The following is a 26,660-nucleotide window of genomic DNA, read 5'->3' as shown; positions in this document are numbered from 1 at the left end:
GCCAGTGTGTGTGCCCTGAATCCACGCCTGAGCCAGTGCGCACTACCTTTCATTGTCTCACAGGGTTTGTTTCACCCTCTGGCTCGCGGGCTGATCTGCCAGGCCGAGTGCATCTGGAACCTACTCGGTAGGTACACCGCTACACCCGTGTCCTATCTCCCCGCGGCTCCGGGGAGTTTCGGGGGAGCCGTAGACTTAGTGCTCCCTGAAGCGGCAAGGTCCGTGCAAAGGGGCGCTGTAACCTAGGTGTGCATTATATTTGCGTTTGTAATATGGACTGTTATTGAAACATGACCGATAAGGTTCAAATTTGTCCGGTAAATTAAATTATTTTTGGACATCGGACCGAGTTTTACGACAGTGGCGTAAAAGTGCAATTGCACTCAGAAACTGTAGAGGCGTCAAATACCAAATGTTACATAGTGCTGCTTCAAAGGGATATTTTTCAAGTGTTTAATACTCGTATCTAAATGGGAGTGGACAAATATGCTTGCTTAATGCTAATGTATGTTTATTGGAAATCACCTAACAACCCAAAACAATGTATTGTGTTGTATTGTCATGGATATAGCATTAAGACATGTAATGACATGCAAACTAAACAATATAACCGATCATCAGTAGTATCTTGCGCCAAAACCCCCACCCCACTCATATGTCACTGATTGTAAAGAACACACACACCCACAAACAGATAAGGCATTTCCTGTTAAGGACCCCCCCCAAAAAAATCCCACGGTCATCATAAATGGATTAAGGCGTCAAAACAAATGAATGGCGTTAAAACAAATTTGGGTTAACATGTTAACTTTGACAGCCCTAGTCTATCTACAAACATTGGTGAAAGCCTAAATGATTGGAGCCTCGATAAGTTGGTCAACACCCTCCTGTTCCTCAGACATCCCACCTGCTGGTCCATCTGTCCATCAAGGTTCAGTCCAGGGCTGCGTGTGGGGGAACATCTCACCATTCAATTTCACCTTGACCAACTTAAAAAAAAACATCTGAAGTACAGAAATTATTTTATTGGAACGAACTCAGTATTTGATTACAGTGGAAAATGGTTCCACAACCTGTAAACAAAGCATCAATATTACAATGTTCAAACGGATTCAGAAATTGAAAACAATAGAATTTAATTGTACTTTCTAATCCAACGTCCGTGTATGTTTGCCCTCTGCTTGTCCACTGATGACGGAGTAGAAATTCTGACGGTGTAGACCTTCATCTCTGACCCACCTCCTTGATGTGCTGATCCCGCATTTCTGCCCCTAGCAACCAGTCCCCATGATCGCTCTCTCTCCCTCTCTTTCTCTCAGCTGTGTCTCAACACATAACTGTCAATTTCCTCTGCTTCCATCATTCCATCTCAATCTGTCTGTCCCTCTTCCTCCACCTCTATCGCCGACCACCTCGCTCCTGTCTATTATTAAGTAGTATTATAAACGCACTTTTACACCCCCGCCCCCCCGGGACACACACACAAACACATACACACATACACACACACACACACACACACACACACACACACACACACACACACACGTCTCCCCATGTCTCATCGCTCTTATATTTAAATTCTCCCACTCTAATGCCTTCGGGTCTCGAAAAGTCCTGCGGTGGTGAGGCGAGGATCGATAAACGCTAGAGATCTGGGAATCTTTGCTTTGGGGATGAAATTGAATTGCGGCGGATTTCTCAGCCTCGATGATGTGTCCGTTGTCGAGCAGGGCCTTTCGTTGTCTCCTGTCACACCTTAATTCAGTAGGCCGGACGGCTGGGGGGGGGGGGGGGGGGAATGATCTGGAAAACAGACGCGTTGGTGAGTCAAAGTCTGTAACGAGAGAACAGAAAAAAAAAATGTACGGACCCTTTGGATATGAATATTGTTTTAGGTACATTGACATTTAACCAATTCCATTCCATTGTTTGGACTCCTTTTAGAACAGCGGTGGTACATTTTTATTTCCCCGTCATCTGTTGGCAGGCCGTACGGCGAGGATCTACATTGGGAATCAGCAAACATATCGCTGGCTGTGGGCCAACTCAGACTCAACTCTGTCAGGCAATAGATCTGCTTTCCAATAGTATGAAGCGTGTGGCTGATGTGCGGAGCTGTAAAATCAATGCCAGTCCGAAGAGGCTGTGGTGGCATTGTGAGTCACCAGATTATGCAGCAGGAACTCCGGCATCCTGTGCTTTTTTTTAGTTTTTGTTGATTTGGCTGTTTTAAGCGTGGTTAAGTGGAGCTTGTAAACAGATACCCCACCACGGGACTGCACCGGTACTGGTCTGTGCACAAAGTGTTGCCCTGTTGTGCAGCTTAGCCTATTGAACAAGGAGACAAATTGTCTTTGTATCGAAGGCTCTATTTTTATTTAGGTCTATTTTGATACCAATGATTATCACAGATTATCATTGGTATCATCTGTGCCATCTGTATCTGTCGTTCCTTGGCGGTTTGCGAAGCTGTTTGAACAGGTGGTTCAAAGAGGCCTGGTTTGATAGCACAGAATGAATGAATGCAGCCCTAAACTCAGAGCTATCAGTAACAACTTAACTGGTATCACACACATGGCTTGGTGACCAACACAGGATAGTTGCCTTTTAACAAATATTTTTCTTCGAAGAGTATAGGCTCGAAGTTGAACCCTGAGCGCTGATTGAACAGCGGAGGTTGACTACGACTATATGGCACATGCAGGTTCGGATGAGGACAGCAACTCACAGTTTTCTACCACTGCAAGACGGATTATGGGCCCAAATATAATCTCACCCTATCACCACCAACATATTTGGAGAATACTGCGTCTTTGTTGTGTGTGTGTGTGTGTGTGTGTGTGTGTGTGTGTGTGTGTGTGTGTGTGTGTGTGTGTGTGTGTGTGTGTGTGTGTGTGTGTGTGTGTTTCTATGTGTGAGTATGAGGGCTCCCGTGTACTTGCGTTTATAAGAATGAGACAAAGAGAGAATGTGTGTGTGTGTGTGAGAGAGAGAGAGCAAGAGAGAGAGAGAGGGAGAGAGAGAGAGAGAGAGAGAGAGAGAGAGAGAGAGAGAGGGGGAGACTTGACAGAGTCAGAAAGTGTCTGGATTTCCTTCGGTGAGTCAGTGTCTGGAATAGCAGCAGCGCTGCTGTCGCTGCTCCTCCTCCCCACTTCTAACTGTCTGGAATCAAGCCTAACTGCGAGAGGATTATGGGGACATTTTCAAAGAGTGGTAGGAATATGGTGGCGGAGGATTGTGTGTGTGTGTGTGTGTGTGTGTGTGTGTGTGTGTGTGTGTGTGTGTGTGTGTGTGTGTGTGTGTGTGTGTGTGTGTGTGTGTGTGTGTGTGTGTGTGTGTGTCTGTGCAAGTACCTCTGTCTATTTTAAATGTGAGAGGAGAAAGGAAAAATAGAAAGAATAGCAAGTCGTAATGGAAAGCATTGAGAGGAGAATGGATTTAGCGAGCTGCTAAAGTGGCTTTGAAAAGGAGTGTAAGTGTGGAGGTAAAGGAACAGAAGCATCGACAGCCTCAGAAGAAAAAGGGGAACGGTAGAACAGGGACGATGAGAAAAGGCCCGGGATTCATCGATAGTCACAATGGAGGACCCCCGTTGGACGACCAGTGTTTATTGTGCGCCGTGTCAGGGTGTATTACTCTCTCCATCTATTGTCCTGTCTTCTGATTGAGGAAGTACAGATACCTTGTCGTATTTCAGTGGAGTGTGTGTGTGTGTGTGTGTGTGTGTGTGTGTGTGTGTGTGTGTGTGTGTGTGTGTGTGTGTGTGTGTGTGTGCGTGCGTGCGTGCGTGCGTGCGTGCGTGCGTGTGTGTGTGTGCTTGCGTGTGTGTGTGTGTGTGTGTGTGTGTGTGTCTGCGTGCCTGCGTGCGTGTGTGCACGTGTATCTAAACCCAGTCTAAATGCTACTGTGGAAACGGAGACAAAGGCTCCTGTGTGAGTGTTTGTTGAGGAAAACAAACTACTGTTCTCCTTTCTAACAAGTGTGGTTGTGTGTGTGTGTGTGTGTGTGTGTGTGTGTGTGTGTGTGTGTGTGTGTGTGTGTGTGTGTGTGTGTGTGTGTGTGTGTGTGTGTGTGTGTGTGTGTGTGTGTGTGTGTGTGTGTGTCTGTGTGTGTGTGTGTGTACACGTGCACTCAGGGGAAGCAGTTGCACGCGTAGCTCAGAGGTTATTTGAGATCATTAGCAGCTGCCAGAGCTCCTTCTCTTCACTCCGCTTTCCTGCTCCTCTCTCCTCTTCCGTCTGTAGTTTCTTCAGCTGTTTTCTCCTGCTACCCCCCCTCAGCCAGGGTTTACCAGACAGCTGGTAGAAAGTCCTTCTGTGACACCGGACAAACAGCTGTATTCTCCCCGTGGCCTGTGCCAGAAAGTGGGGCGATTCAGGCCTGACACAATAGGCCCGCTTTGTCTTCATACGAGGACAATGTCCCTCGTCGCAGCTGAATTCCTGCCGGACTGCCGGATTACCCACTTGTAGAGAAGCGGGAAAAACAAAATAGTCAGTTTTTTTTTTTGTTTTTTTTTACAACATAACGTTTGCATTTTTATCCCGGAGTAATACCCCGGGTGAGGATAATGGGTTTGTATCCTCACCTGGGCCGAGCCGTCTTGTTTGTGTACGCGTCTATTTTTGTTGTGGCATAATTTATGACAGCCTCATTACGCCCGCTAAAGAGAGGCCTCAGATAGCGGTAACTAAGACAAGTCGAACATATTCCCATAGCAACGGGAAATATATCTTCCCCATGAGCTGAATTTATTAATTATGCCTTCTTTTTTACTAGACCTTTATTTTCCAAGCTCAGAATTAGAATGCGTGCTCAATTTCCTCCCGAGCACAAGAGCCGCACAGTCGTCTGCATCGCCTCTCCAGCTGCTACCCAGACAGCTAATAGAGAAATGCTCCGTCGCCGGGAGAATATTAATGCACTCATATCTATACGCAGACATCGCGCGCGCACACTCAAACCCGTGATGTTTTTTTCAGTCTACTTTTGTGTGTTGTGTTCACGCCACAAACCATCCTCAAACACGTTCTCATTTCACCTCTTTCAACCTTTTTTCGAATCATTTTCTTCGACCTTATTATTTTGAGTCCCAAGTAAAAAAAATAAAGAAATCAACATAACCTGTCAACTTAGATTTGACTGTTTGAATGAGAAATTGTGTGCGTCGTGTGCAGGGAATAACACCATAGCCATGTCTATGGAGAGATGTTGGGGGGCTTGAAAGAAATCCTTTTTGCGAGCACAAGCTGTTTTTTCTTTGAGCCCACGATGACACAAACTCAATTCATTTATTTGATGGAAAACACTGTAACCTTTTTTTTCCCCATAATCCGGGCTGGATCACCCGGCGGTCTAATCTAGATTTTGGCTGTGATTGGTCCACAGTGTGCATGTTGTGGCTGTGTTTTGGGTTAAAACATTCATCCATCGGTGTATACTATGTAGATGTGAAGTATGAAACGGAGCAGATATCCACAGCAAGACTTCATAAGAAAGCTCCGCCTTGTGTTCTTCGCTGGCTTCCTGTTGACATTTGGTAGATCTGATAGGACCGGACAGGCCTCGGTGGCATCTCATCCTCTTGCCGGCCTCGCCCCCTGCTGCCTGGAATCCTGCGACGCTGGATAAGTGCAGAGTTTGTTAAGAGCGCACGTGCAGGTGTATCCTTCTTCCTGAAGTGGGGGAGTGCCGACCCACAGCGCTGTCACTCCGGAATACTGCTTGGTCAGATGGAGAAGCCATCCGCCTCTGCATTTCCCTCCCTCCCCCCCTACCCTCGTCTCCCATTTCCCTCTCAGCATCCACTCCCTCCCTTCCCTTCCTCCCTTTGTCAGCTCCCCTCCCACACACCCTACTCCTCCTCCTCAGCCTCCTCTCGGCAGCGTCGTAGATAATAAGTAGAGCGGAGGGCTGATAGTGCAGAGGTCTAATTGCAGCAGAGGAGAGAGCAGTAATGAGCCAGCAGGCCGCCTGTCCTCTTTAGTCTCGAGGTGGGATGATGGGGGGTGATGGTTGCAGAGAGGAGTTTGAAAGAGCAGGAGCTGGAAAATGTAAAGAATCACTGAAACAGAGTGAGGGGGAAAAAGGATTAAAAACTGTGTGTGAGAGAGAGAGAGAGACAGAGAGAGAGCGATAGAGAGAGAGAGAGAGAGAGAGAGAGAGAGAGAGAGAGAGAGAGCGAGCGAGCGGCAGTCTGTCCTCTCGGTGCTGTGTCAGAGGTCCACCCTGGCGCAAGTGATTTATAGCTGATCTATTTGACTCAGTAGACCAAGCTTTTTCCCAGCCCCCCGCCCCCCTCTATCTTTCTTTCCACGCTACACACAGGGAGCTACCGCCTTAAACTATTCAGTATTAACATCATTGCACCAGCCTATTTACTTTATGTGCATTTGTGTTCTGAAACGGACAGTTTTGAAGGTCTCCCATTACAATACCGCTGTGTACACTTTGTGCATTTTTGTTTTTCACTATGCAGCTGTTTTGTAAAAGGGCCAAGAGTCCTTGAAAGCAACCATTGCCCAATGGGAAAATTATGTTTTTTATAAGTGGAGTAATAATATAAGTGGAGTTTCCAAGGGACCAGCCTTATGTGTAGCTATTTGACTAACCTCCCCCCCCCCCCACCAGGATCTGTGTGTGGTGATTCACTGGAGGGGAAGAGGAAAGGTCGTCCTAAAGCAGAAGTTCAGGAACTCAGGAGCATCCCCGTGAGTATTTCTCTACTTTACCTGAGTGGGCGTTCGACGGGGCTTTCAGTAAGGGGCAGGGCAGCTGCACAAGCTACAGTGCTCATCCACAGGTATTGGTATATCCCTGTCTCTGTTCCCTCCCCGAAGCAGGCCCATATGATAGTACAATGGAAGGAAGAGTTTAAACGTCGCTCCAGGGTAAAGTGTCCGTGTTCGGGCTGCTGGTTAGAGTTTCCCAGCATCTATGGCGTCAAGTACCACTACCAGCGCTGCCAGGGGGTGAGTCACAGAGCCTGATTCTCCCCCACTCTCCCACCTTCTTCTGCTTGATGCCTTACTAGGCCTTAGCAATGGAGCACAGCTGGGCAGAGTGGCAAGTCATATATATATATACTGTATACATATATATATATATATATATATATAATTTTGCAATAGCTGACTGTGTAATTTCTACTTTGGCTCCTTGTAGAAAATTAAAGCCAGACCTAAGACAACTTGATAGAATTCTCGGCCATGAGAACCTTTGACCTGAAGACTTGAAGCAGGCAGTGCGGGAAGTAGTCCTACCACTGACTCCTCTCTCCCTGTGTGTGTGTGTGTGTGTGTGTGTGTGTGTGCGTGCGTGCGTGCGTGCGTGCGTGCGTGCGTGCGTGCGTGCGTGCGTGCGTGCGTGCGTGTGTGTGTCAGGCCTCTCTGACCGAGAAGCTGAGTCACAGCTGCCCCTACTGCGAGGCGGTGTTTGCCACCAAGGTGCGCCTGCAGAAGCACAAGTTGTGGAACCACCCGGACCGAGTCTGCATGGAGCCCAAGGATGAGCAGCACAAGCTCCAGAAGAGCCCTGTCAAGGCCAACACAAAGAAAAGGTTGTCTCGGTTCAGATCAAATATATTTTAATGAGACAGTTAAAAGCGCAGTGAAGAGTGTTTTTACGGGAATGAAAATTAAGAATTTTAAACAAAAGATGAAATTACAAATCACATTCACCAACAAAAATGAGATGAAAAGCAAAACAAAGTTAAGAGCGAGGAATAAAAAAAAAAGACTGAATAACTGCAGCAAGAATCAACGCTAATATACACACTATGATGCTGTAACTCACTGGTTCTTAACGTGGAGTCCGGAGACCCCCAGGGGTCATTCAACAGGTTCCAGGAGGTCCCCAGCAAAATGGCCTCTAGTTAAACTTCACTGTTATTCCAAGTGAGGTGTGGAGTTTTGTACTAAATCATGTCTTACAACAAAAATCTTCTCCGCCATCAAATTATTAAGGATCCTTGATATTAAGGGTACTCCCATCAGGGTTTTTCTTGCTGATCAACCATTGCTGGAAGCAACAATTAAGACATGAGAAAGCATCATGAATTGACAACTGTTTATTTATTTTCAAGCAACATGTGCAACATATTCCACTCTCTCTCTTAAGCATGAGGGCTGGGGCAAAGCTTTGGATTTAGAATCCGTTTACACCTGGCATAAACAGGTGTCTTTGGTGATGATAACACATGGACAGCTCTAATGCCAGGCGTAAACGCACCTCAATGTGTCCTCAATGCGGTTTGAGATCGCTCAGACCACATTGGGAGGTGGTCTGGGACTCGTGTGACCACATTCTTTTAGCAGTGTAAACGCAAATGCGTCTTGGGCCACATTGAAGGACCACCTACTCAGCTGACGTCCTCCTTGTACGCGGAAGTACGTCCTAATTCGTGGGCCAACGACGTCACATTAAAGTCTGGTCGGAAAAGTCTCCCATTCCAGAAGTGCAGGATTTATTATTTACAAGTAAAGTATTTACACAAAAACATCCAGTTTTTACTCAATGAAGTCCTATAGCAACGGAAAGGAATGGCAAACGTGTTCGACGCGGTACAAGGTTTTTTGTTTCGTTCATTCCATTACGCAGTGATGTGGACAGTCCCTTAACTCATGTTTTGTCGTGTTTAAAAAAAATGTTTCATATAAGTAGGAAACAAAATAAATAAATACATCTGTTTACACCCCTGTCTAGACAGTGTCGTGGATCCTCTCCACTGAGGGAGCGATCCGAGTCGTGTGCGGTGCGCCGCTGTCGTGGACAAAAAAATCCACTTTAAGTTATGTTCTGAGTTGTGTTCACAATACTGTATGTATTATTATAAGTGTGATAATCAGAATGATATATGTATTTAAAACATTCAATGTTTTAATATTTCAACGTGTGCATACAAGTGTGTCTCCTTAGCACACTTACTTGATATGGGAAAAGGTAAGAGAGTAAGTGCTATGACTGAACCAAACTCTCCCGCCCTCATTGCTGTATCAAGGCCGATGGAGAACAGCCCTCCCTCCCCGATGTTCTTCAAAGTAAAGAAGACCCACGAGGTGTCCGCCCCTTCTCAGAACGGCGAGCTGCCCCCACAGAGGAGTGAAAGGAAGCAGCAGATCCATAGTCAGGTCCCCCAGCTCGTCACCCATTCCCCGCCAATCCCGCCCCAGTCCCACCAGTCCACCCAGTCCCAGAGCACGTCGTCCGACGCTGGGGGCAGCGAGAGCGATGGAAGCAGCATCCCACCTCACTTTCCAGACGAAGACCCGGAACGCATGCGGCATAGTAAGATAGTCTAACTATTGTGTGTAGTAGAAAACATATATATAATAATTTACTTCTAATTACACTAAAATTACACTGATTACTAGGCTGTACCCAACTTCCAACTATCCCAACTCGCTCCAGCTCCATCACCGGAGATATAGAGATAAGCACGGAGGGGGGCCGGGCCGGCTCCCTCTGCCTGGCTCTCACACAGGCACGGGCAAGGAGCAGATTGCGCCCCGATCGCCCCCTCTCCATGCGTAATGCGCGGAAAATAAAGCGATCGTAATTCCGCTATTCATTTGTTTTAGTTTTTCTCTTAAAAAAACCCCAATAAGAGTACCGTTAAAGTACTGGATGGATAAGCAGTGTCTTTATGAGTAGTAGTACCGTTAAACAATACCCATCCCTACTTGTGACCTATTCACCCGTGACCCTTCCACACACTTTTTTTTCGTTGTTTTATTTGGAGGAACGGGGCACGGCGATCGGGCGCACGGAGAGCCGAGTTCGCATCTGTATCCAGACGCAGATGATTCAAACATAGAAAAATATATTTATTATTCCCCTAATTTACAATTCCTCATTGTAATGTTATCCCTGTGCGTTTTATCCTGTTATTGCAATGCACACTGACTGAAAAAACAAAATAAGATAAATGACTGCTCGACGAAGAATCTCAGTTGAAGAATCTCAGTCGACTGACGGGTTTCCAACTGATGATTGGACTCGTCGACTTTCAGGGGGCAGCCTGACTAATTATTAGTATAATTAATGCAGGCTGTTACATTTTATGCCACTAACATTTTATGAGCTTATAATAGCGTGCCGGTAATAATACACATCCACCTTATAAAGAAGAGCCATTTACTGGCTTGAATCCATCCATGAATGAATAAATTGTCATTTGATATAACGACATGTTTCACTGTCTGCTCCGCTCGTGTCTGCTGCTGTACGGTGTGTGTGTGTGTGTGTGTTTGACCTTTCCCTGCTCTCCCTGTTCTCCTTTTGAGCCAGGACGGAAACAGAAAACCCCTAAGAAGTTCACTGGAGAGCAGCCGTCCATTTCCGGAACGTTCGGACTGAAAGGTAGATCCTTAACCTCCTTTCTTGTTTTTTTGGGGTTTTTTTTCGTATGAACCACGCCCTTCTCCGTGATTCGGAGAAATAACCCATTTGAGAATCAACAAAGATGGCGTGCAGTTCCTAAAGACCTGAACGAGCATGTGCAGGGTCAAAAAATAAGTAAGAAAAATTGAACAGAAGATCGTAAAGATAGATAATAAAGATAATAAGATAACAAATAATGAATAAGTTGTTTGGCTGATGCATTACTAATTGCAAACTACCAGTCTTGTTGTCTAGGTTTCTTGTTATGAATTAATTACTACTGCAGTAGAAGAACTACTCATGTTTCGATAGTCGTACTTGATATTAAACACATTTAACCATTCAAGACCCGCCAACTCACCCACCCACCCGTGCGTTGTGCATGTTTTCGTCATAACATTCATTGGAACTCAATACATTGTTATAGAGAGATGCAATGAAAAGCATTCATAACTCGAGACTTCGAAGGAAAATGACAAGTCTGTGGATACGGTCTTCAACCTCAATAGAACATGACTCCTCAAAGGGTTTGTTTAAGTGGTTGCTCCATTTGCTTTTGCTCGCCATTAGTTACGCTCGCTGGCAGCGTTACGGAGAAACTGCTTCGTTTATTACCGGTTGCCACGGTGCTGCTAAAATGTGACGCTCAAATTCGAACCGCATCTCCTGTTTGAGACCCGGTTTACACCTGCCGTTGACATGCGTCCTGGTTGATCCGATCACAAGTGGACAGCTCTAATGCCATGTGTTAACCCAATGCATCCCCAATGCGGTTTGAGATCCAATCGCTCAGATCACATTGGGAGGTGGTCTGGGCCTCGTTTGACCACATTCTTTGGGCAGTGTAAACGCAGATGTGTCTTTTGCCACATTGAAGGACCGCCTACTCAGCTGACGTCCTCCTCCTAAGTGGAAGTACTTAGTCATTCGTGGGTCAACGACGTCACATTAAACTCCCTAGTAGGGAGTGTCCCAATCTGCGGCGTCACCGTGTACGACAAGCGCTGAGGAGAAAAAAAAACTCCACTCCAATTCTCTAGAGTTATGTTCATGCTTTTAATTTTCCGTACAAGTAAGAAAATCAGGAAACAAAATCTAAACACAGTACACACGGCACCAACACTTCAGTCTGTATTGTTTTGATTTTAGTAGTTTGTTTTGATTTTGCCTGCCCGCTAAGGTCTTTGCATTTGGAAATTTTAGAATTTGGAGATTATGTATGTGTTTTATGCTTTTAGAGTAGGGCTGCACAATTCTTTGCTAAAATGAGAATCACGATTTTTTTCCCAAAGAATTCAGATCATGGCCACATCATATGACACACAGACACAAGCCCATACACTCGCTCTCTCGCTCTCTCTCTCTCTCCCTATATTTAGCATTCACAGATTCATATGCTGAAATGTTTAATGGCTCACTCAGTATATACAGCCACAAACAACTTTGTCAACTCCCCCCCACTTTCTCCCTCTCTCTTTCTCTCTCTCTCTTTCTCGGTCTCCTGCTCTTTAGCTGTCACTGATCCACTCGAGCCCACAACGTTTTTTTCACATTTCCTCTTTTTCAAGCACCATATCACGTTCCCTTTTTAGTATTTATCTTGTTCAGCATTGTTCTCCTATTTGCCCCTACTAATCTCTCTTTACCTTGAATGCCAAAGGAAGTATTCATGACTTTGGTGTGTGTGTGTGTGTGTGTGTGTGTGTGTGTGTGTGTGTGTGTGTGTGTGTGTGTGTGTGTGTGTGTGTGTGTGTGTGTGTGTGTGTGTGTGTGTGTGTGTGTGTGTGTGTGTGTGTGTGCGTGCGTGTGAGTGTCTGCGTGCGTGCGTGTGTGTGAGTGTGCGGTTGTGCGTGTGTGTAGGTATGAACAAGGTGGAGGAGAAGTTGAAGGCGGGCCGTGTGAAAAGAACGGAGGGTAGCGGCTCCAACCACAGTCAGCCCCACAAGAAAGACGCAGCTCCACTTACATTTGGTAGGTGTTGTTGTTCAATCGTTCTTTCATTCATCCATTCATTCGAGGTTTGCTCCAGCAACACTATTAAGCAGTCAAAAATGTAATAGACGGACCTATGAAAACTGCTACTTCTGCATTGCTACTCAGGTTTGAATGGGTAACAGACATCCCATTAAAATTCCCAAACATAGCCAAACAAAATAAAGTGCTGGCTCAGTAAGTCACATTGGGGAAAATTTTGTTTATTTTGTGGCAAATAATGTATCAATGATAGAATGCTGTCACCTGGGAAGACACGCGGCACTTTTTTAAATGTGTCCGTGGGCGTTACATCACATGGTCAGTAATACAGTACCCCAAATGTGTGTGCCTTGGTTAACGTAGACTAGTTTAATTAGTTATCTAACTAAGGTAAAACATTGTGAGTCTTCTGGAGGACATCAACCAGAGGCTGAAAAAGTCTTCTCTCAAAAGCAATTAACAAGAAAAAGCACAATTACAATGCAGTAGTTACACATGGATACAATAAAGGACAAACGACCAAACACTGATTCAGCATTATCTTCGGGCGTGGTGGGATCCCACCGGTGTTTGAATCACAAGTTGCATTTATGCGTGAAGCGATTGCGCGTGTCTTTTTTTAAATCCTCCGTGCGTGTGTGCGTGTGTGCGTGCGTGCGTGTGTCCAGGTCCTCCAGTTGATACCCAGTGGCAGCACGCCATCACGGAGCGAGGTGAGGTGGTGTGTCCCACTTGCTCCATCGTAACCAGGAAGACGGTGTCCGGCCTCAAAAAACACATGGAGATCTGTCAGAAGGTCAGTGAACGGTCGTCTGGGGTTTGTTTTATTGTAATGTGGTGTGTAGTTTAATGTCGTCTTTAAGTCTGCGTTACAGTAAAGTCATGGAATTCTCTGAACATCATAGATTGTTCTCGCTGCCTTTACCTGCTCGGTCATAATATCCAGCTTAACAGTCATTGCTTATCAAATATTTCTCGTGTCTAAAAATCTTATGAAAACAGCATCAAATTACCCGTCAAAAGTTATTGTAATGTTTGATTTTATCATTATTGCTCAGCCCCAGAATGTGGCGGAGGATTCTGAAGGAGCACTAGAGTAGAGGCTTTATTGAAAAGGTGGAATATTCATTTGACACAGATTTATTTGTCTTCATAAAAACGTCTTCCTGAGCCGTGTTGAGTCTCCGCGTTCAGAGACGTGTCAAGCTGTCATGTAACACCTGCTCAACGCTGCTTTGGCTCAGTTGCCGTCATGTCGGGTGGAGAGGGTGTGGCTGCCTGTCCTCTCCAGGTTTAAAATACCTTTTATCACAAGGTGTTTTTTACAACTAGTGGTGTAACGGAAAGTAGATAACACAGATGCTGCTGCGTTTTGCTCTCAATGATTGATTTGCGGTACGTCACGCTGCGTTGGGGCTACTTTGCGACAAACCGTAAAGCAAATGACGCGGCTTTGCGGCTGTACGTCTGCCATATTGGATGGGTCAAGAGCTGCTAATAAACTAATACGACGTGTATTGAGAGACGCAGACTTCTCTATAAAATCGACTGTAACTCGCTTAATTCTGAACCGGTTTTCACGAAATTTAGTTTGTTATAAACTTGAGAAATTCAACGTGATACTGGTTTCTTATTGAATTTACATTTAGTCACTGGGAGTGGATCTAATCATAATTTATCATTCACTACCATGTTTAAAGGAAGGAGGTATCCTGTTTGCCTAATATTGCACTTTAATTTGACTTTAATTGAGTATTGAATATTTTATATTTTAAGATATTATCTAAACATTGGACATCTTGAATTATGTTTTCATTTCAGGCCAGGGGCACAAGTTCCTTGTTTAAGTGTTTTACAGAATAAATGAAAAGCAAGCATTTTTCTCCCTTTTTGTTTTTGCTGATCCGAAAAAATTATACAATCCATGACTCAAAACCGTGATCCCATCTGGACCGTAAATTCTGTGATCCGTTGCACCGCTATTTAGAACGCCTTCTCTCCCCCGGACGTCTGAGTCTGAGCATTTCTGCAATCATAAGCCCTGTTAGTCAGTCACTATTGAATTTCTGAAACCATAATAAATACATCCCTCAACCCACCACTGATTCCATATGTTTTCCCTGCTCAGTTTATAATTTTCTACTTGAGCGGTGCATCTGTAATTCATTTGCCCACACCCGAACAATTGGAAGGCGTGCAAACTGATCTGACCTCCACTTTGGCGAAACTTAATGGAGCATATGTTTGGAGTTCAGCGGTGAGCGAATGTGAGGGTCTGTGCGGCACGGCAGATGCTTTGGAAGCATGTGTGAGACTTAATCAGGCATTTCGCTAATTTGTCAGCGCCCTTTGACAGCGGAATTTGTATCTTTCTGGCTAAGATAAACCAGATTAAATACGGTCTGCAAGAATGCTGCGGGGGGTGGTTCCTTTTGTGGGGTCATGCTGTCGAACCTGATTTTAGTACCGGCTATGAAATGAGACGTTGGCCACGAGGCAGCGACCTCCGTAATGTATTCGATTCAACGGCTTGGATCTGAGAAGCATACTGACTGCTATTGTGGTAGAAACCCCCCTTTGAGGACCCCTGGTGCAGAGCTTTGGGAGACATCACAGTGAGGGTATTGATCGGATAGGCTGTGGAAAGAATATTGCGCCGTCTATCAATTCAATATTTTCCACCGGCATCCTTTCGTTTGGCTCTTTGCTCTATGTCTCCCCTGTATGAGAACGTGAATAGTAGCTCTGATAGATCAAAAAGCCCTTTGTCCATTTCTATGGTTGACTGTGTTCAATATAAGTGCAAAGTAAAGGAAGGGGAGGAAAAAGACAACCCAGCAGAATTACAATGTTCCCCTGGAAGCCATTCTCTCCGGGGGCCTTTCGGCCCTCTAGCAAGATCTGTCCTCGCAGTCATTTTAATGACTCTTTGGCCCGGTGGTTCATGTGACTCTATTAAAGTGACAGTTCGGTCATTAAATAGTGACAGAATGGCCGCATTACTACCAGGTCAATCAACATTAAAAATGAAAAAAAAAAAAAACTCTGCGGGTCGATACCTAGGCCTATCAGCTGGTAAAAAACAAAAAGTGTCGAGTATGAAATTGTTCTTTTGCTGGTTCCAAAAGTGGCTTCACAAGGACATTATCCTCCAACCACCAATGATAGAAAGATTTTGACACACGAGTGTCCACAAGCAACATAGACTATTAGACCTTTCTTGAAATACTACCAGGTTGACTACTGTAGCTGCTGAGTCCCAGTTGTTTTCCTTTCATAGACATGAAATGACACGTTGTTATTTGATCCCCTGTTTGGCCTCTTAACCCTGGTAGCTCCAAGACGCCCTGAAATGCCAGCAGTGTCACAAGCAGTTCAGGTCCAAGGCCGGCCTCAACTACCACACCATGGCTGAGCACATCACCAAGGTAATACTCACAAAAGCCGTTCACACACACACACACACACACACACGCACGCACGCACGCACGCACACACACACACACACACACACACACACACACACACACAACTGCACAAAGAGGCATTACATGTAGTCCCCTGTCACCATACCATTCCCTTTCACTCACTTTTGACTCTGTCAGGGTGTAGATGGAGGGTGTTTACATGGCAGCTCATGTTTAGCCACTGGCACAGTGGCCCACTGACCACAGAAGTCACCCGATGCTGTGTTCAGACTACATTTTAGCCTGATTTTCCACCCGCCGTCAGGTTTTTGGAGATCGCCGAGCAAAGCCCCAGACCGGAGGAAAATCACAATGCGATTCGACTGCTCGCCAATGGCTTGCAGGCAAGACATCAAGCAGGTTTAATATCTGCTCGTGGAGCTACAGCCAATGAGAGCCGACATAAAATTGTGGGGGGGGGGGTCGAGAAGGAGAGACAGGGAGACGGAAGTGCATCACAGCAGCAGCCAGAAACACACAACATACCTATTTTACTTATCTTCTCTAGGTTTTTCATATATTTATTATAATTGTATTCCTTTTTGTTTTTTTTACGGTGATCAAAAATAAACAATCCGTTATCGCGTCATTTGTGGCGTCACTTCTCGTTTGTGTTTTCGTGACAGAACGTAGAGAGACAGATCTGACCCCCCTGTCGCTGATCAGTCATGCAGCGTGAAACCACAAGGACTTCAAGATTCCAGATCACGAGGCAGAAGAATGTTGTGTAGTGTGAACTGTACAGCGATCTGACGACTTTTTTAGTCCTGTAGTGTGCCCATGGCATAAAACTGCAGCCCCGCGGGGGTGTGGCTTAGACCTTGACTTTGCATTCAATGTGGAGTAAAGGTTTCTATACAGGTATGTAGCTAGTGTCATCTTACAGGGCTGGTGACCATATGTAGTCAAGACATCTACAAATGGATCACTTCTTCATCTTCTTTCGGCTGCACACTTCTTGTTTTTTCCTGGAGGAGTATAAATACACCCATACATGAATGTACTCTGTCTGCCGTAATGATCTCTTCCTCCAAGTTAATCATCGAGGTGGTGATCCATCTCGGAGATGAACTGAAAATTGATATTCTTGTCCTTGAAGTGCTCATATTACTTTTTTTTTTTTTTTTTCTTTTCTCTGTCTTAACATTTGACAGGAGAAAGCTTCATTAAGATCTTATCAAGACACGGCCGCATTAGAGCAGCGCCACTCCTATAAAGTTTTGCTAAATTATTCACCACCGGCTGTTTCAAAAAACTATTATGAAAGATTAATGAACGTACATGCACACCAAACCTTGTTGCAGCGTGCATTTCTGCTCACATCTTGTTGCATCTTGTTTTTTTCCCAGCATTTGTCGGTGTTCGTACACAAATTTGCACACGGTTATCACAGTTCATTTAGTTCCAGTAAAGCTGAGAGAGGGCGACGATGGCGCATGAGGTAGTGCGGGTTGTCCAGTAAGGGTCAGAGGGTTCCCAGTTAGATCCCCTGCTAATCCCAGCAGCACGTCGAAGTGTCCTTGAGCAAGACACTGAACACCTAACTGCTCTCGATGAGCAGCTGTGCGCCTTGCACGGTTGTCGCCACCATCAAAGTGTGAATGTGTGGCGTGTGTTGTAAAGCGCTTTGAGTGGTCGCAAGATAAGAAAAGCGCTGTATGAATTGCAGTTCATTTTCCATTGAATTTGCAATGTTAGTTAATCTTAAATAAGGTGATAGTGGCGCCGCCCCTTACGGTCGCCTGCGCTGGCGCTCATTACATTTCACTGCATATATGTAGGAAAGTATGTATATGTATGTGATGAATAAACCTCTTGAATCTAAATAAAGATTTGACAGATCTGACTGAATGACGGTGATCTGTAGCAGCCAAGTTAAACTGTTTGACGTGGTCATTTTTCTTCCACGTGGAGCCATCCCGCTCTGACCTCGTTGGCGCTGTCCAGCTCAGCAGAGCGGTGAACCCCACTGGCAGCGTTTTGTCTTATTATAAAAGTGGGAGATCCAGTCTCCGTTTAGACGGCAGGACAGTAGCAAGGCGGATAGAACGAGGAAGACATAGGAGGGAAGACTGAATAGAACAGAAGCCAGTTGGTTGACTGTAGTTCAAGACATATCCAGCCTGTCTTGGTATGCAGAGGTGGAAATTTGGGTCCATGAAGTAAAATTCCACTCTGACATTTTGAGTCAGCTATGTGGATTTGGTAATTGGCGTCAACCCAGAGGTCTAACTAATGAGTGAAATCAGTTGGATCGATGCATGAGTGAGAGCAAAAAAAAATAATTTTCTGAGCCTGATATTATCCATCTTTGTTGATATGTTCGCAACTGGCTACACAACAGCAACATCTAAAAGAATTTGCTGCCACAAATGACTGTATAAAACCATGGATATTGAGGCATAGGACTGCCTTGTAGAGGCGGGGACATGTTGAGTGGTTTGCAACAGTAAACTGCGCAGTGGAATAAAGTGCAACCAGCACACGCACAGCAGAACTAGGTCTGTATTTTGTCAGTCTAATCGGATTAGGCTGTTAAATGAGGCTCTTCCTACAGGCAAGATAGGCGGCGGCCTAGGGGGTTATCCAGAGGTGGGGGCACGGAGAGTGAGCGTTTGTGGCGCATTTTGCGCACCTGTCTCCCTCTCCGATGGTACTAATGATGCTCCTGCCTGCGATGGGGTGCCCGTGTCCGCCACGCCTATACGGCGTGTTTTTATTGTAGGTGTAGGTTGTTTTGTTTTACATCTCCTTATGGAACAAAACCGTGTGAAATGGCTCTCTCCCCGATCGCCGCCTCTCCATGCGTAATGCCTAGAAAATTATGTTAACGAGTCGTGCCCTGTTCCTCCGTGGCCCATCCCCACCCTGTTTTACTGTTTTCAGTTGTTTTATTTGGAGGAACGGGACACAGCGATCGGGGCGCACGGAGACCCGTGTTCGTGTCCGTATCCGGACAATTCACATATATAAAAATATCTGATAGATCTATGATTCCCCTGACTTATAATTCCTCATTGAAATGTTATCCCTGCATTTTGTTAACTTCTATTTGTTTTGTCCTGTTATTGTAATGCACACTGGCTGACAAAAAAGAAAAACGTAAGTAAGTAGAACCAAACCCTTGAGTTTATGAGGTGATAGCAGTGAATACATATGAAAACAAATCAGGAAAATATAAGTGTATCAGGTATATATATTTATATATATCAGGAAGAACAGAGGAGGGCGCATTATCATGAATGAGTGGAGATATTGTCACTAAAAGATCAGCGGAAAAAAAATACTGACTTTGTATTTTACCCAGACGTTTTGTATAGGGTCCTACCAACTTACGTGCAAAAAGGCAGTTTTCCAACCTCTTCTGCAACAAGCCAGTAGAGGAGCGCAGGGAGAATTACTTCCTAGATCTCTCTAGGAATGGGACTCGGCTGCTACCACACCGGCCAAGCCCATTCACTTTTCCTTCAACATTTCCAAGAGCAGCTCATTCAAAGCTGTTTAGAGAGGCTGAAAGCCATCGCTGTATTAATGTTTCAAACTCGGTTCTCCTGCACCAGAATAGATGCTGCTCTGCAGTTGCATTTGTCGGCGCGACCACATGCCTCCTACTATATGGGGGAATACAGATGGCTGACAAAAGGGCAAGGGTCACCTGCTGAGTTTGACCTTGGTGCTGCTGCTGCTGCTGCTGTAATACCACCACTCCCATTCTCTCTCTCTCTTTCTCTCTCTCTGTCTTTCTCCACTATTCTCATGCTTCTTTCACTTTTCAGTAGAGGCGTTTCAAATATGTGCCGATGCAGTTTCACATGTCCCCCCCCCCCACCGCTGAGTTAAATCAAAGGCTGAGCCGGTGTCTGCTCTGCCGCCTGAAGGCTTGACGGTGACACGACTTTCTTGAAGCAGAGATTCCTTTCTGCTCGTCTCGTCTTGACAAAGTACCAGCGCCATGTCTCATTCATCGCAAATGCCTGCGAAATGTGATAACCGGTAGGGGGAAGAAAAAAAAAATCACACCTTAAGTGATATTCGCCCTCTCCGATCATCCGGCGCTCCTCCGCTTCCTTCTCTTCCTCTCCCTGGCATCCCTGCCATCTGTCGCTCTGGTCTCGGTCGGGGTTCTGGGGTTTGGCACAAGCCGACGACTCGGCGAAAACAGGGCTTTGACAGTTGTCATAAACATGCCTTGAGTAACGGCCTCGCCATGAAACCACTTAATGATGCTGGCACGGCGAGAGCGCACGGGATGGAAAACACATTTTGGGAGGGGAGGGAGGTGTTAGGACGGGACACGCTTGTACGACATTGTGTTTTTCTTGCCCCCGCCCCGCCCCCCCCAGCCCTCGGGGAGCGAAGGCCAGGCAAGAGATGAGCAGGAGGAGAGAGAGCGGCTGCGCAGAGTTCTCAAACAGATGGGACGAATCAAGTGTCCTAGCGAGGTATGCACACTTCTCCTCCTCCCTTTGTCTCTCACTCTCTACTGCTCTGTTATTCCTGTGCCCTTCATTTCCATCTATCAATTTTTCTGTGCCTCTTTTTTTCCCAAACTAGTAATTTCTCGGCCTCTGCCCCTCGCACCCCCCCGACTTCTTTTTCTTTTTTGCCCTTTTCTTGTCATGTTGCCCAAAACCACATCAACACCCCGCTTCCCATTACTCACACTGCAGTAGAGAGCGAGGGCGAGACGGGGGAGGAGTAAATCAAATGCTCCGTAGTCACCACTTGTTTCGCCCTCCTGCTATTTTGTCAGATCTTTTCACAGAAACCACAAAAGAAAATGACTAAATATGATTTTAATGTCTCATTAAAAATTAAAATCACTTCGATTTACCTATTTCCCCTGTTTTAATGTGTGTTGACTCTGTCTTATTTTTGCCTACACATACGCACACACACACTCACATATGCATACACATGCATACGCACGTACACAAATAAACACGTGCGCCAAAACACAGGGCTGCTCGGCCCACTTCTCCAGCCTGATGGGCTACCAGTACCACCAGAAACGCTGCGGCAGGGATCTCTCAGAGGACGAGAAGCCTGTGTTTCTGTGCCAGCACTGTGGGAAGACATACCGATCCAAAGCCGGCAGGGACTACCACGTGCGCACCGAACACGCACCGACTGCCACAAACAACAACAACAGCAACAACAGCAAGGACTGCCCCACAGACACCAACAACAACACTGGCAAAGAGAGGGTGAGGAAATCCACTGATATCTTTGTGACGAGAGAATTTTGTGACAAATTAATTAATTTCAGGACAGGATTTAGCTTTTAAATAGTTAATAGTAGTATTATAGTTTTTTACCTCTAGTTTAATAGTTTTCCACTTCTACTTGTACATACATTGAAAGTTATAATACATGTACAATACAAAGTGTGTGATTGTGATTTTTTATTCTTCCACATATGACGGTGTGCTCTTGGTTGCAGGTGCTGCAGGGCGCCTCCTCATCTCCAGCCCAAACATGCGTCCTGTCTCCACGCCAGGTGGTCTGCGAGGAACCCCCCGCAGGAGGCCGCAAGGACTGGCAGGAGAAAGCCGCCTCAGGCCGGCCCAAGGAGAGAGACCGGGAGAGGGAGAGAGAGAGGGAGAGAGAGAGGGAGAGAGAGAGGGAGCGAGAGAGGGTGACCCAGGAGAGAGAGAGGGACAGAGAGAAGGAGCGGGAGAGGGACGCGGACAGGGAAAAGGAGCGGGAGAGGGAGGCGGACAGAGAGAGGGCGGCGCAAAGCAAGGGCCTCGGGGAGGACCTGGACCGAACGCCCAGTGGCAGGGTGCGGCGCCGCTCCGCCCAAGTGGCCGTGTTCCACCTGCAGGAGATCGCAGAGGATGAGCTCGCCAAGGACTGGGGAACCAAGCGCCGCATCAAGGACGACCTGGTGCCCGACAGCAAGAGGGTGAGGACACGGGACGGGGAGCTGCATGAATTATAGATACACACACACACCGCCAACCGCACTGCCAGCCCGGAGATAAACTCAAGGACCGTTATACACACTGCACTGCAAGCAGCCACCTGGGCCTTTTGAATGCCTGAATCAGTTTTTCTTACAAAGGACATGAGTGCATACACACACACACACACACACACACACACACACACACACACACACACACACACACACACACATACATACATACATTACATCAAAGCCAACCTGGACATGAAAAAGACAATCTCTCACTGCACCAAAGTGACCTTGTGTTTGACATCAATAGAGAGAGATGACCTCCCAGTCTCTCTCTCTCTCTCTCTCTCTCTTTCTCTCTGTCATGCCAGCCGGAAGAACATTTTGTATTTTCACTTTCCTTTTCTGCTCCTCAGCTAAACTACACGCGCCCCGGACTTCCCAACTTCAGCCCCGAACTGCTGGAGACCTGGAAGAACGAAGTCAAGGAGAAGGGCTTCATATGCTGCACCAACGGAGTGAGACACTCAACTGTTTTAACATTTTGAGCCGCACCCTTTTCCATGAATGTGCTGCCTTTGTCGTGAGCGGGGACCCGGGAGGTTTGTGTTTTCTCACTTTATTTTTTGCTCTATTTTCTACAGAACTGTGAAGCCGTTTACTCCAGTGTGTCAGGACTCAAAGCCCATCTAGCAAACTGCAGCCAGGTAGGAACATGCACGTTTTGGGTGTTTCTGTGTCTGGAAGCTCTCCGGAGACGTTTGCGTTTTATGTTACTCATTACTAAGATTTTGTCACTCAATAGGTGGACAAAGGAGAGAGAGAGGGAGAGAGAGCAAGAGAGGGAGAAGGCGGCCCAGGAGAGGGAGAGAGAGGGAGCGGGAGAGAGGGTGGTGCAGAGCAAGGGCCTGAGGGGACAAAATAACAAATTGTCAGAATTATTATTATTATTATTATTATTATTATTATTATTATTAACTTACTGACAGGGATACAGACACACAACAGGATAGTGGATAGAGGAGAAAGGCCTCTAAGATGAATTGCAAGTGAAACAGCACTGGAATAGAAACAGCAATGTTATGAATCAAGCACCACTCTGACTCCAAAACCTGGACCTGGACCCCTGAGGAAAACGAAAGTCATTTTGTCTGGTGAGTTAGTGACTTTAACGCACGTCTCGCACATCTGGATGTTTTTTCTATTGGAGAAAGCTCAAGGACGCCTTCCACGCACAATGTGTGTTGCCAGCTGTTGGTGGGGGGGATCTGTGACGCTATGGGCGGCTGTCCCACAGGAGTCATGGAGTCCAAAAATTATCCTGCACGGAGGCACCGTGACCCAAGACTATAAGAACTGAAGTGACGACTTTTCTCGCATGACGTTCCATTATTCCAGGACGATAAAGCCCCCCCCCCCCAACGCACCGATAAACAATTTCAAGAGTGGTCTCATGAACGGCAGGATACCACGGCCTCCACGATCACCAGATGTGAACGTCGCTGTTTTGGAGTGAAGAGCGCAGAACTTGAGTCTGAGTTGAAGGATTGCAGCTGCTCTGAAGGGCGACCCTACTTCTCACAGGGCGTTTCCTCTGTCCTGTCTCCAGTACAATATACGTTTATATTACACACAAACACATGTAGTATGTATTATATCTGTGTGAAATGTGATGTTTGCAATAGTTATTGAATATATCACGGTATTCATTTTGTGTGTGTGCCTTGTGCATGCACCCTGCAGGGCGGCGGTGAGCTGGGAAAGTATACCTGTCTAATCTGCCAGAAGGAGTTCAGCTCGGAGAGCGGCGTTAAATACCACATCAGTAAAACACACTCTCAGGTGGGCCCGCCACTCATTCGCTCCTGCCGAGCTCCGAACAGAGCAGCGAGCCTGAATTCACACCTTTTCAAGTGTCGTTCCCTCACACAGTTGTTCTCCGGCTGGTGAAACTCGACAGCCGTGCCTTTTGTTTTTACTTAGAGTTTTAACCCGAGACAGAGCAGCTGTTCCTGAGAAAAAAAATCACATTCCGGTGAAGCTCCCTCGCTGTTGACACACACCCCTCTGCCGCGCGGCCGCCGCTCGAGTGCTAACGCTGTGTTTTGCTCTGCCTCAGAACTGGTTCCGGGCGAGCCACGTGGTCTCCGGCAACAAGAGCAGAGCGCCGGACAGCGACGGGGTCAAAGCCGAGGTGAGAAACGGCGCCGCCCCCGGCAAGAAAAGAGGCCGCAAGCCCAAAGACCGCCCGCCCGCCGGCGACCCGCCCCACGCGGCAAAGACTCCGTCGCCGGGCGCGCCCGCCCAGAACTCAGCCCTCGTCCCTTGTCCAGGCCCGACGCCACAGACCCCTGCCCGCACCCCGAGTCCCACGGACGGCGGGAGTGCGCCGCAGAACAGACACCCCAACGGGTCCGCCGCCAAGCGGGGGAAACCCAAACGGCCGTCCTCGGAGTAGCACCGGGCGGACCGAGCGGGGTTTCTACTTTAACAGGAATTTACAAGACGTTGCTCACGCTACGAGAAGAAGGGCACGGAGGAGAAGGAAGCAAAAGCGACCATCAAGAAGCAAATCATTAAGTCGGGACAAACTATTTGTTGATATGTCTGGTATATACAGTACTTTTTCTTTTTTTTTTTTTAACCACGGTGTTTGTTTTGTCCCCCCCCCCTTTTCAGTCTCATTTCAATCTCCCTCTCACTTTTTAAGACACGTTCTATGTTCTCCACTCACAACAGAAATTGATTGTAATCAAAAAGGTTAAGGTCCTGAATTTTACATGGATATAGCATTTTTTTAACCTAACGTAGTAGTACTCCAAATGAATTGAGTGTAATTCTATCCACGAGTCTGTAGGCTGTTGTTGTGTTTGAGAGATTTTTAAAGGTTATTCTATTCGCATGGTGAGGTCATTTACTGATAGTGTTTCTCCCCCCTTTTTTTCAGATATACTGTACTATGTACATAAACAATATCTATACTTATATATCTATATACTCAAAGCAATGATGCCATCTATCATTTCAGAGCCAACAGGTCAAATTGGATCGTGGGCGATCAGAATTATTTTAAGTGTGTGTTCAGTACAACGTCGTATTGATCACTGTCAATTTTGGACTTTTACATTTTTTTATTGATTTTACTTTTTTTTTTTTTTGATTCATAAATACCAAATTTCTGTATAAGCTCAAATGTTAGTCCATGGTCAGTTGTTTAATAATATTTTGTTTTCTGTGTTTTTGTTGAAGTTTGTCTCAATATTATTTTCCTTCGTGTTACTTTTCTGACATTCTACTTTTTTTTTTTGTAATTGAATTGTATCACGCGATCAGGAGAGGGATCTGCTGTGACAGCCATGACAAACAGATTAGTTCCTTCGAAAGCGAAAGGTTTCAGGTTTCCATCTGCAAGGCATACGTGTGTGACCTTTATTTAGTACGGATAACACTAAATACCATGTTTGTTTAACTTATATATTATAGATAATACAACTTTAAAATGGGGGGGCGGGAGGGGGCTATTGAAAATAGGAAATGATGTAGTGATGGAAGGAAGGATTTTGTGGAATGCTTGTTGCACCATTGCAGCACAATCAAATGAGACGCCACAAATTTTACACACGCTTAAGGCGGCCACTGCTTTTGCTTGAATCAAAGAGTTGCTATTATCTTTTGTAGAATGGTTGAGGATCGTAATATTTATGAAACAAAATAACGATTTGCAGATGAATATTCACATATTATGTATATTAATCAATTCAAGGTTGCTAAAAGCTATTATCTTGCACTTTAACCCTTAAACCCCATCCCGCTCCCTATTTGTATTTTTGCACTCCAGGGGCGTCCAAACCTAACACAGTGGCTGTAAAGCGGGACTATCGTACACTCATCAAACATAAAAGAGAAAACTAGAGAAAATCTACAAATTCTACTTAGATGGGTAACAAGCAGCACATTCAACTTTTTGTAGTTAGCATCTAAACCAACACGACTGCGTAATTACACAAAGCCATAACAGCTCTTGTTAAATGCAAGGCTATTATTCCAGTCAATATATGATAAGATAAAAAAATAAAAAATTTAAAAAAAAAGGAAATTAAGAGAAAGTCGTACTTACATCTTTTATGAAGTTAACTTTCATTTATGGAAACGTTGAGAGCAAAGCTGAGTGTTATTGAGTGCAATCAGAAAGTGCTATTTTGACTTTGAAGCAGATACTTGAAATCACAGTTTTATTTGCTGTGTCAATCCATGATGAATAATAATTTGCTTGCTAAAAAAAAAAGAAAAACATGAATAGGGTCAATTTTATGTTGTGCGTATTACATAGGTAGCAATCAGAAAGCTTTGGGAGTTGGTAGCGTACGCGGGGATATTCTGGTGAGAAACTAAAGGGTGCTTTACCCGCCACTCTACCTTAAGGACTGCTGCAGAAACCTGGTCCTACTCAGACAGTCCGCCCTCCACCTGGCCATCTCCATCCTCATCCAGCGCCAACATACGTCTACGCCATCTTTTGCACCGAGCGATGACTGAGACGGATCTGGCGCGCCAAAACAGATACGTGTATCCCAAGTGTTTAGTCACCTTTCTGCCGTAAACTTTATATTTCAAAAGTTTTGCCGGAGCTAAATTGCCCTCTGTGGCGAATGGATGCGGTGGAGGTCTTTATTCAGGAACGGGAGGTTGTGCACGCGTCTCCGTCTCTCCGGCGGGGAGGGAAGACAGAGTTCCCGCCTTCTATCCAGGCGGGACTTTTTCGGGGAGCACGGCAGTACAGACGAGCCCCGACGCGGGTCCTCTTTTTCGCGTAGGCGGCCGCGCCCTTCAGACGACGTGAGCGCGTCGGCGAGCGAGGTGGCACCTTTTCTTTTCTATTTTTTTCTTTCTTTTTTTTTTTTTTTTTCGGTTAGTGT

General features: G+C 45.8%; 1 protein-coding gene across 4 annotated transcripts in view; it reads left to right on the top strand.

Moving 5' to 3' along the window:
• znf512b (zinc finger protein 512B) overlaps window positions 1-24,940 on the top strand; it is a gene marked incomplete at its 5' end in the record, with an annotated part of 32,971 nt that extends 8,031 nt beyond the window's left edge. Inside the window, 16 exons of one of the 4 annotated variants that reach the window (XM_080015497.1) lie at window positions 3,120-3,216; window positions 6,634-6,713; window positions 6,843-6,974; window positions 7,386-7,561; window positions 9,002-9,288; window positions 10,291-10,362; window positions 12,244-12,354; window positions 13,026-13,153; window positions 15,693-15,785; window positions 20,168-20,266; window positions 20,786-21,031; window positions 21,268-21,732; window positions 22,161-22,262; window positions 22,389-22,451; window positions 23,488-23,586; window positions 23,864-24,940. In XM_080015497.1, coding sequence (XP_079871623.1) covers window positions 3,195-3,216; window positions 6,634-6,713; window positions 6,843-6,974; window positions 7,386-7,561; window positions 9,002-9,288; window positions 10,291-10,362; window positions 12,244-12,354; window positions 13,026-13,153; window positions 15,693-15,785; window positions 20,168-20,266; window positions 20,786-21,031; window positions 21,268-21,732; window positions 22,161-22,262; window positions 22,389-22,451; window positions 23,488-23,586; window positions 23,864-24,202 — 2,514 coding nt within the window. In that variant the 3' untranslated portion in view covers window positions 24,203-24,940. Of the gene's footprint in view, window positions 1-3,119; window positions 3,217-6,633; window positions 6,714-6,842; window positions 6,975-7,385; window positions 7,562-9,001; window positions 9,289-10,290; window positions 10,363-12,243; window positions 12,355-13,025; window positions 13,154-15,692; window positions 15,786-20,167; window positions 20,267-20,785; window positions 21,032-21,267; window positions 21,733-22,160; window positions 22,263-22,388; window positions 22,452-23,487; window positions 23,587-23,863 lie in introns of those variants that run through there. The other 3 variants (XM_080015495.1, XM_080015494.1, XM_080015496.1) reach the window with 3 other exon arrangements.
• Between the last annotated feature and the right edge of the window lie 1,720 nt (window positions 24,941-26,660).

The sequence above is a fragment of the Zeus faber genome, assembly GCF_960531495.2.
Source record: "Zeus faber genome assembly, chromosome: 15".
NCBI lineage: Eukaryota > Metazoa > Chordata > Actinopteri > Zeiformes > Zeidae > Zeus > Zeus faber.
Note: the sequence above shows the minus strand (reverse complement) of the source record. Positions and strands in the feature narration are given on the sequence as shown.